General features: G+C 31.7%; 3 protein-coding genes across 3 annotated transcripts; 1 reads left to right on the top strand and 2 right to left on the bottom strand.

The window, feature by feature from the left end:
* The first annotated feature begins 573 nt into the window (after positions 1-573).
* Positions 574-2,938, top strand: LOC123919519 (universal stress protein PHOS32). Its single transcript, XM_045971437.1, has 4 exons — positions 574-808; positions 953-1,062; positions 1,471-1,589; positions 2,635-2,938. Exons 1-4 carry the CDS (start codon positions 634-636, stop codon positions 2,723-2,725), a joined length of 495 nt encoding a protein of 164 aa, XP_045827393.1. The 5' UTR covers positions 574-633; the 3' UTR covers positions 2,726-2,938.
* A 336-nt stretch (positions 2,939-3,274) lies between these two features.
* Positions 3,275-6,931, bottom strand: LOC123919518 (probable glutathione S-transferase). Its single transcript, XM_045971436.1, has 2 exons — positions 6,527-6,931; positions 3,275-4,081 (listed from the first exon to the last, which is right to left on the bottom strand). The coding sequence occupies exons 1-2, from the start codon at positions 6,845-6,847 to the stop codon at positions 3,725-3,727; spliced, it is 678 nt and encodes a 225-aa protein (XP_045827392.1). The 5' UTR covers positions 6,848-6,931; the 3' UTR covers positions 3,275-3,724.
* A 1,619-nt stretch (positions 6,932-8,550) lies between these two features.
* LOC123919516 (probable glutathione S-transferase) lies at positions 8,551-10,591 on the bottom strand. Its single transcript, XM_045971435.1, has 2 exons — positions 10,092-10,591; positions 8,551-9,035 (listed from the first exon to the last, which is right to left on the bottom strand). The coding sequence occupies exons 1-2, from the start codon at positions 10,416-10,418 to the stop codon at positions 8,694-8,696; spliced, it is 669 nt and encodes a 222-aa protein (XP_045827391.1). The 5' UTR covers positions 10,419-10,591; the 3' UTR covers positions 8,551-8,693.

Here is a 10,591-nt window from a genome sequence, read left to right as displayed (position 1 = left end):
ATGAACAAGGTTAGAACATCCATATAGCATATAACGATAAAATACTTATAAATGTGATTAAATTTACAAATATGTTGAAATTGAAGTGTCCAAAATATTCATACATCCAAATCTGTAATATTAACGAAGTCAAAATTATTGATCGAATATGAACAAATCAAATTTAATCTATTAACCTGAACGAAATAAAAACTACACCAAAATAAAAAAGTAAAACAATGCCACGTCAAAATGATTAACAACGCAACGTCACAATACGATAATAAAATGACAAAAGATAAAACTAGATATACCTAAAAAAACACATCACAAATGAAATTAATTATAATTTTAAAAACTCAAAATAAAAACAAATTCTGATTTTTAAAATTTTCAAAATAAAGAATTTTGCACAAACCACACGTAAATTTTTTACTAAAAGTTGATAAAAAAAAACGATCTCATAAAATTTGATCAAAATTTTTTTTTTTACACTTTTACTTTTCCTTGACTCTATCTGTATCCTTGTCAATAGTGTGTGGGCACATTTTTTTTTTTTTTTTTTTTGGCTTTTTGCAATATATATACTCCTTTGTCAACATTATTTCTTCTTCTTCTTCTTCTTCAACTCTCAACCTTTCCTCATTCACAAAAATGGCAAAAGATAGAACTATTGGTGTAGCTTTGGATTTCTCCAAGAGCAGCAAGAATGCTCTCAAATGGGCACTTGATAATTTAGCTGATAAAGGTGACAACATTTACATCATCCACATCAGCCATGATTCTCTTGATGAATCTCGTAACCAGCTTTGGGCTCAATCTGGTTCTCGTAAGTATCATTATTTTTTCTTAATTATTTCATTAATTTTAGTTATCTTATTGTGTCTTTTTTAATTTATTTTCTGATCTGATCTTATATAGTCTAATATAATATATGATCTTATGTTTTTAATTTTAATTTTTGTGTGTGAAGCTCTAATTCCATTGAAGGAGTTCAGAGAACCTGAGATAATGAAAAAGTATGGTGTTCAAATTGATATTGAGGTTCTTGATTTGCTTGACACTGTTTCCAGACAAAAAGAGGTTTTTTTTTTTTCTTTTCTCTTTCCACAATATTTTTTGCATTTCAATTTAATGCATGTTTGGATCTGTCGTGAGTTTGACTGAATTACTGCAAGCAACTCTGATTTTGCAAAAACTACATTAGTGTCAGAGTGGTATAAACAAACAAAACCGCGCTGACACCGTGATTTTGTTGAAGCTACAAGTGATACAAACATGCATAGAGGGTAGCTTTTGATGTGATTTTGTTGAAGCTACAAGTGATACCAAACATTCATCTCTGGTAGCTTTTGCAAAATCACGTGACTTGATTTGATTTTGACAAATCCAATGAGATTTCATTTCAAACATGCACTCAGACAAAGATTATTTTGGAGTTTCAATTGATTTTGTGTAATAATGATAATTGATAAAAAAATGAATTTTTAGGTGAATATTGTTACAAAAGTGTATTGGGGTGATGCAAGAGAGAAACTTTTGGATGCTGTTGAAGATCTGAAGCTGGATTCTCTTGTTATGGGAAGCAGGGGTCTCAGCACAATTCAAAGGTTCATTTTTTTTATACCCTAATTTCTTAATCCTGTTTTTAATGATTTTGGGCACCTTTCATCATCAATCAATCAATCATATATTATTCTAAAGTGATGTTTATAGAGAATGAATTAAATGATGTGGGGTTTGTTTTGGTCTGCAAGTTGGTGAGTTTAATACCAAAGATTAGGCTTTATAGAATTTGATCAGAATTCCCTGCAATAGTAACTCCGTGCAGTTTTGACACAGTAAACAATCTCGATTTTTAATTCGAGATCAGGTGACTTTTTTTTTTGTATTAACCTTCTGGTTCGCAGAGGTCCCGCTAATCAGAGTTCGGCAGCGAGATAAGTAAAACCTGACTAAGAATTGTTCTCATTTGGAATCGAACTCGGATACTTGGGAATGATTTGTCCTAGGGGAACTCTGATTACACAATAATAAAATTAGGTTTAAATGATCTCAGTTATTCATTGAGAACTGACAGTTGATATCTGTACCTGTGTGACGTAGTCACTTCATCAATTGTTGTTGTATTCATATATTTTCTCAATCAAAAGATATATATTTTAATGACATGATGCTGTTGGTAGATATCTCAGGTCTCTTAATCATATGTTGAGGTACTCAATTTCAAATCGATGCATACGAAAGAGCGTCTGCGTCTATTAGGCAAAATAAATCCTTTAAATAAATCTCAATATATTGGCAGAGATATTTGTTTCACCCTTTCATTGCATTGTTTTAATCCTATGAACCATGTTTTAAAAACCGAATCATACCAGATCATCAAACTGATTAAACCTTAAACCAAAGTTGTATATGGTTCAATAATTTGAGCGGTTTGACCGCGGTTTTGCATGTTTTGAGTGGTTTATAGCAATTGAACTATGACTTTGAGACCTTACTGGTCTGATGTTCGGTTCGGTTTGTAAAACATCGTGATGAGTAAACTACTAATTCATCATACATTTGTTGTGATGGATTTTTCTGTCTGATCTTATTGAAACTTGAATCTTATAAACATATCTCTGATTGTGATTTTACAAATTGAAAAAACAGGATACTATTGGGAAGTGTAAGCAACTTTGTGATGACCAATGCTCCATGCCCTGTGACTATTGTGAAGGATAATAGCAGCAGCAGCAAGTAAAGAATTAAAGATGATGAATTTGTGATTGCATTTAAATTTGGAATGATCTGTTTGTTGCATTGTACTTGAGCTCTATTTAATCATCTTCCGTTTCATCATGTGAGATTATATATTTATATATATTATGAATTTAAGACTATATATTTGGTTGACTTTATTGAATCAATAATGTAATTGGAGAATCATTTTAGGACTCCAAAGTTTTATTGCTCACCCCATATAAATGCACATGTTTTGGCAAAGTTACAATGCTTATGCACATGGTGGAGCCATGTGAGCATATGCTGATTCTGATATATGGTTTGAGAAAAGTTTAAAAATCCTAACATATTCACATTGGAGTCCACTGGAGACTACAAGCATAACTAAGTGCACACATTCACTCAGTTAGGGGACTCATGACTGTTTCACCGAGATCGAATGGTTCATCGAGATCAAACACGCTCAAAGATGCAGATTTCAAACATTAAATCAAAGTAAAGAGTGACTTAGTGATTGCACACAAAGATTTTATATTTGATTCACTCATAACTCTTATGCTAATGACCATACAAAATAGGATACTTGAGCTAATTATAAATATCAAATTTGTCTACATAAGTGATAATAGAATTCAAAATACTGCTCAAATAGTAATATTCTAAACTAAAATGAGAAAACTCTGCATTTTGTTAAAACTTCTCTTATTTCTAGGATTAGTCTAAGACAAATCTGGATTGATTACTTCACACAGTTACACGCAGTAAGCAATCTCGACTGTCAAGCAATCAAACGGTTCTGATTGATCAGTGTAATTTCAACAGTTTTGATCTCAACCATTACTTTTTGATCAGACAGTCGATAATGATTACTGCATTAACACATTTACAACATGCAATCCTTTTTCATCTAAGACTAACCTATTTCACCCTCTTAATCTAACGGCTCTGTAGCGTGCTGCACCGTGCAGTCACGTCTACTTTTATTTATTACGGGTCACCATTGACTCTTACAATCCGTCTATTTCGAAGCAGCGCTAATCGCTGCATACCGAGATTTGAAAAATCCTAAGAGTCCTTGTTTAGGAGGAAGATTCTCTTTCACAATAGGATGATTGATGAATTCTTGACTCCATTTATGAAGCTTTGGAAACTTGTCACTGGTAAGCAACTTCAATTCTACAGCTTCTTCAACCACAGGGAGCCAGAAAGCTAAGTAAGAAGCAGCAATATCCACAATGCCAATACTTTCTCCACCAAAGAATTTGTGCTTGAGTTCATTCTCAAGAAATTGTAGAGCTTGCAATGATTCTTCAATGCCTTTCTCACGTTCTTCTTTGTTCACTGTCCATGCAGCCTTTGATATTGCTGGCAGGATCTACATTTATAGAAGAAAAAAGTTTATGATGATGGATGTAATTCAAATTAGGTATAAGAATTGAAGTGAATTTCATTATATTTCACCATGATTAGTTTTTATATATTTTTTTTGGATTATCATATATAATTACTAAATTTTTACCGCCGTTAGCGATGACTAATTTTCGTTCCAACATAACTTTTTCTATACGAAGGATCTAGGAATTAAACCCCAACTACCTGCTTAAGGGGCATAAAACGTTTACAACTTGAACCAATTCATTGATAGTAAATTTTTATATTATCTCTCAATGATGTATGATTGAATTTATATATAAAAATCCTATTTCACAACCATACTAATTAAATCCTATTTCACTTTTTTAATTAAGGTGAATTTAATGATAAGGTATTTTTAAAATCCTATGATTGAATTTTTATATTTATATTCACAACCATACTAATTAAATCCTATTTCACTTTTTTTGTGTGCCTAAATCGTGAATCCTCTACGCGGAACTGTAGAGACTAATCTATCGAGTTTTGTAAGACTCAAATGAGTGACAAACACTTCATAAATTTTTGAACACTGCTACATGTTCAAACTAATGATCGAACCCAGAACCTTCGTTAAGCTAGAAAACTAAAATTGTTAATTTTTGTCGGCCAAACTTAAAAGTCTATTTTAATAAAGATTTAAATGTTTCTAACTCATGCAATCTCAATTTAATGGCGAGATCTTTTAGAATAATAACAAAAGGTGTCATGAGACCCCTCTAAATAATAATGTTCATATATTCCATGTCACAGCTAAGATCTGAAATGTCTGAACCTCTAAAAAATAAATATTGAACAAGTCGATTACATTAATTAAAAATAAAATGGTTTTATATTCTAAATACCTGTGAAAATAAAATAAAAAATATAGAATTTTATTAAAATACTATCATAGGTTTTAAAAATACCTTATCATTAAATTCACCTTAATTAAGGCTCCTAATTTATCCTAACGTGTCAGGTCAGCCCTACTAATTATACTAGTATGGAAGAAATGATACATTCGACCAAGATTGTCAGAATCGGACCGATCATCGAACTGACGAGCTCATCGATTTAAGGTTCAATTGATCGGACCGGGTTCAACCGGAGTATATATTTTAATTAATATATAAATAAAAATATATGAATAATTACTCAATATTTCACAATTTCACACATTAAAAAGATAAAATATCACAAGTCAAAATAAAATAAAATTTATAATTCAAACCAAATTAGAAATTATATAATAAACTAAGGCACTGTTTGGTAAGTCCAATAAGCTAACTTATAGCTTATTGAACTAGCTTATAAGCTTGTTTGAAAAAAAATGTGAAGTGTTTGGTAATGAGCTTCTCTAACTAGCTTATAGCATTTTTTGAGATGCTATTTCAAGTAGCGTATGAGCTTATAGCTTATAGTTTTTTCATTTTATTCCATATTTACCCTCATTAATTTTATTTATTTATTTTTTAAAAATTATAATAACTACTCACTAACACTTACAAAAAAAAAACTACCCACTAACCATGTATTTTTATGTCATTTTGTACTTACAACAGCTAAATTTGCCAAACACTTAAATTTTATTCTACTAACTTTTCAGCTATAAGCTACCAGCTATCAGCTATCAGCTATAAGCTAGCTTATCAGCTATCAGCTATAAGCTAGCTTATCAGCTATCAGCTAGCTTATGACTTATTTTTACCAAACAGAGCCTAAATTAAAAAACACAAAATAGCACCAAAACATCAATTGACAACATCCTGCCTTCAAAAAAATTAATTCCTACGATAAAAAGTTAATTGACAACATCAATTGATAACATCCGTGTTGTTTTGTTTCAGATTTTTTTGTTTTTTTTTTAAAAAAAGATAAAACAACGTCGTTTTGCCCTGTTTTAAAAAAAAAATCTGCAGAACCGCTTGGACCGTGCCGTCCGGTTCGCCGGTTCAACCCGGTTCACGCGCTTTTTTGCCGGTTGGTTTCCTATCCGGTTTTTGCTGATAACCGAACCGTTTTCATGACCGGTTCACGGTCCGACTGACCGATCCGGTTTTGATAACCTTGCATTCAACCTACACATTAGTCTAAAGTGCTAAATGAGCTTCATCTGCGACAAATTATTTGAGAATTCGAATTTGATTCGTAGTGAAAACAATTTTTAATAAGACCTCCGAACACATCTTATAATTAAGGAAATGGATCATGTGCAGTCAAAATTTCAATACAGTTGATTTATAGCTGTCCGAACACAATCAGACGGTTTAAATAAATTCAGTTAACATATATAATTTTAAATCATAACCGTCCGATCTTTATCGGACGGCTATAAATGAAATGGCTACACGACTGCACCCAAAAATCGAATGCATGGAATCCTGGTCCTATAATTAAACTAAAGTAAAATAAATTTGTGACTTACCTTGTCATCAATGAACCTAGACCAAAATCGAGCCAATGCTTTCTCATAAGGTTGTTGAGGAAAAATTGGATAATTCTCCCATGTTTCATCAATGTATTCAAGGATCACAAGAGACTCAACTATGGGTTTCCCATTGTGAACTAAAACAGGCACCTTCTTGTGAATAGGGTTGTACTTAAGAAGAAGATCACTTTTGTTCCTTAAATTTTCTTCAATGTAAGTGTATTCAATACCCTTCAATTTTAGAGCAATTTGCACCCTTCTAGCAAATGGGCTTCCTCCTACACCTAACAATTGAACTTCTCCTTCAACTTTGGCCATTACAAAATTTAGAAATTCTAAGCTCTTAATTTACAAATGTGTATGTGATTTTTTCTCTTTGGGTTGGGACTCTTTTAGGAGTGGAAATATAAGTTTGATATATAGTCTTACATGAGTTAGGTAAGGTTTGTGATACAGAATTCACCACGTCTTCATGTGTATTAAGTGACCTCACTAGTCATGAAAAATAAAAAATAGTGACCTCAATAACAAACGAATCATTAAATGTTTTTGAAAAGTGTGTCAATTACTAATGGCATGTTCGCATATAAAAAGAAAATCATTAGCTTAATTACATATTTGGTCCCTTACGTTTATTTTAGATTTTAATTTGATCCCTTACGTTTAAAAAATATCAATTTGGTCCTTTATGTTTATTTTAGGTTTCAAGTTAGTTCTTTTCATCAATTTTGTCACATGTGGCAGCCAATTTGCATATGTGGACAGACACGTGACACTTGGACACACTGACACGTGTACTGTTCAAACGGTGTTAATGACAAAACTAACGGAAATGACTAACTTGAAACCTAAAATAAACGTAAGGGACCAAATTGATACTTTTTAAATGTAAAGGACCAAATTGAAACTTAAAATAAACGTAAGGGACCAAATATGTAGTTAAGCCATTCAAGTAAAATTGAAGAAAAAAATGATTTTGGTATTATACGAATTTTATTCTGCGTAAAAAAAAAGAAAAGAAAGAATTTTATTCAAAATTTTAGTTCTATCATTTTATCCTTTACTGTAATGAATTTCCATATCATGTCATCTAAATTGAAGGTTGTTAGACGAAGAGGGGATCAAATGTGATTGGAACTTAACCATATCTAATATAATAAGATAAGATTTAAGTAGTTTTTACAAAAATTAAAATTTGATGTGGTTGCCACTTCATGATTAATGAAGGATCATGCTAAACGGTACCTGCCATCAAAATTGAAGGTTAGAGGGTGGGATCAAATGTTTAGATTTATAAAATTCAAAAACCAAATTGTCTTGCTCATTCAATTTTAGAGACTAAAATAACCATTCACTCATTTTTAAAAGGTGATTTATGTCCCAAAAAAATAAGTTATACAATTTTTGATTCTCTTGTACTAATAAATATATTCGAGAATGGATTCTCTCAATTTTATTTTCCTCAATTTCCTCAATTTTTTCAATATCTACCTTTTAATTCACTTTTTTCTCTCTTTTTCTTTTCTCTCTTCTCACAAATCAATGGTTAAAATTCTACTATTTTTCTCAAGTAACGGAGAGAATCCAGGTAAATTCTAATATGAACCACTTCATCAAGTGGTCTATGGTGGACCGGTCATGAATAACATTATAATAAATACGAATTTTACAAAATCCGCCGTTGGATTGAAAGTTTATATCATATAGATCATCCATAGAAAAATTTAGAAAAATTGAAAATCATTTGATATGTTATTGAGACACATCAAGATTAACGGTTTATATTAAATAACGTAAATCTTGATGGGTCTCAATAACATATCAAATGATTTTCAAAAAATTTTAAAAAATTTATGAATGATCTATACGATATAAACTTTCAATCCAACAGTGAATTTCGTAAAATTCATATTCGATAAATCACTTGTCCACGGTGGACTACTTGGTCCACCAAAGCATTAGCCGAGAATCCATTCTCAATATATCGCATAGGGAAAAAAACACAATTAGGCAAGTTCTTGTTTTGGTTCAACAAAATTGAAAATCAAGCATTAGAAAAGAACAACTAGTTTTTGGATTACAACTCAAATCAGTAACAAATTATAACTCATTACAACATGATTATTTTGAAGGAAAATTATGAAACCTACCACTAAAGTTGGCTCTACTTTTTTGAAGCAGAAGCCTTGAAAAAAGCAAATAATTCATCTCTAGGAGGTAACCCTTCCTTGATAACAGGGTGATTGATAAATTCTTGACTCCATTTAAATACCTTTGGGAATTTTTCAACGGTAAGTAACTCCAATCCTGCAATTTCTTGTAATATTTCAACCCAATAACCAATGAAATTTGCAGCAATATCAACAAGTCCTATGGTTTCTCCACCAAAGAATTTCTTGTCTTTGATTTCATTCTCTAGTATGTTTAGAGCTTCCAAGGCTTCCTCCACAGCTTTCTCGCGCCCTTTTTCGTCGCTCCAGCATGCATTCCATATTGCAGGCAAAATCTATCCAACGATAGAAAATTTAAAAATCTTATGCAAATTGTTAAGATAGTTAGAATCAGTTAGAATTCGTCTCATACAATTATTACTTGACGACTAATTTAGTACACTTGCTAAATGACCCTATCATCTCATTATTCTTCACATACAATTTGGAAACGTCAGGACTTTTTATGTTTATGTGACAACAATGTGATCGCGATTATGAAACTTTAACCACATTTTGACTTAAAGATTATGATGCAACTGTAACTATGACGACATATTGAAACCTTAGCCAACAGTTCTAAGTTGCAGTCCACAACTAACATTGCAAGAGCAATGCCAAGGTTTTTTAGACCTATGCATCGATTTCGTGATTGGAAATAAAACCACACAATTTGGATTTTTCAAACTCGGATCCTCTACCACCGGCTTTGTAACGTTGACTATAGAGGATCCAATTTAGTATTTGCCTCTGTGGTTAGAGTTCTTGACCAGTTGACCTCCCTAAGTGTCACATGATATTTCATTGTTTAGGCCATTTGAACCTTTAATATGACTAATCCCCAATTGACAAAGAGATATACTAGTCATTAGTCAACATCAAGCACCGAGAATAACAATAAGTCAATGCTTCAAGACTACGAGAGAGACACCACCGCAACCCACTCAAAACCCTCAAAACCTTAAGACATTGGAATATGTGTCAACTCTTTTATATATCCAACATTAAATTCATTCATATATAGCAGATTGGACTAACCACTCACACTTAACTCCAACAGTTCCGCGACAAAAACTACACATCCTAATTTCATGTTAAAATCAAGTTTGAAGACAAAATCAATTCCAATAAAGTAACACCACAAACATACTAAAATCTATTTTAAGTCTTGATCATCACTTTAAGCTTTCCTAAAAGTGAATCCAAACGTGCTCTTATTTTTCTTGAAGAGATTCACAATTAGCAACTCTCTCATCACTACTTTATTGCTAATTTTCTACCATAATTATGGTTATTGCATTGCAAATAATAATCTAAAACATTAATATTAAAGAATCCAACAAAATACTAACCTTGTCATCAAGAGTCTTAGACCAAAACCGAGCCAAAGCTCTCTCATAAGGATCTTGGGACAAAAATGAATTATTTGTCCATGTATCATCTATATATTCAAGAATGACAAGAGACTCAGCTATTGGATTTCCATTGTGAACAAGAACAGGTACCTTCTTATAAACAGGGTTGTATTTAAGAAGATCATCACTTTTATTAGCTAGATTTTCTTCTGAGTATTTGTATTCAACACCTTTGAGTTTTAAAGCAAGAACTACTCTGTTGCTAAATGGACTTGGCCATTTTCCTAATAGTCTCACTTCTTCTTCTTCATTTGCAGGAGCCATTTTTCTTTTTTGTTATTAGAGCTTGAAAATGAAATTTGTAGCTAAGAAATGTGATTTTTGAGATATGATTCTATTAGCTTAGATTTTGTAGCTATTTGTGTTTGGTTTGTGATGTATTTGGTCAACTTTGATGGACTAGAATTTGGGGGTTGGTGGAAATTGGGTAGGTAGCT

The sequence above is a fragment of the Trifolium pratense genome, linkage group LG4, assembly GCF_020283565.1.
Source record: "Trifolium pratense cultivar HEN17-A07 linkage group LG4, ARS_RC_1.1, whole genome shotgun sequence".
Classification (NCBI taxonomy): domain Eukaryota; kingdom Viridiplantae; phylum Streptophyta; class Magnoliopsida; order Fabales; family Fabaceae; genus Trifolium; species Trifolium pratense.
Note: the sequence above shows the minus strand (reverse complement) of the source record. Positions and strands in the feature narration are given on the sequence as shown.

Bases quoted from the DNA above. Each gene is read 5' to 3' on its own strand.
- LOC123919519 (XM_045971437.1), top strand. From the start codon at position 634: ATGGCAAAAGATAGAACTATTGGTGTAGCTTTGGATTTCTCCAAGAGC. The intron at 809-952 runs GTAAGTATCATT...TTGTGTGTGAAG, and splicing joins TTGGGCTCAATCTGGTTCTC to CTCTAATTCCATTGAAGGAG. The intron at 1,590-2,634 runs GTTCATTTTTTT...TTGAAAAAACAG, and splicing joins GGTCTCAGCACAATTCAAAG to GATACTATTGGGAAGTGTAA.
- LOC123919518 (XM_045971436.1), bottom strand. From the start codon at position 6,847: ATGGCCAAAGTTGAAGGAGAAGTTCAATTGTTAGGTGTAGGAGGAAGC. The intron at 4,082-6,526 runs GTAAGTCACAAA...CTATAAATGTAG, and splicing joins CTAGGTTCATTGATGACAAG to ATCCTGCCAGCAATATCAAA.
- LOC123919516 (XM_045971435.1), bottom strand. From the start codon at position 10,418: ATGGCTCCTGCAAATGAAGAAGAAGAAGTGAGACTATTAGGAAAATGG. The intron at 9,036-10,091 runs GTTAGTATTTTG...ATCGTTGGATAG, and splicing joins CTAAGACTCTTGATGACAAG to ATTTTGCCTGCAATATGGAA.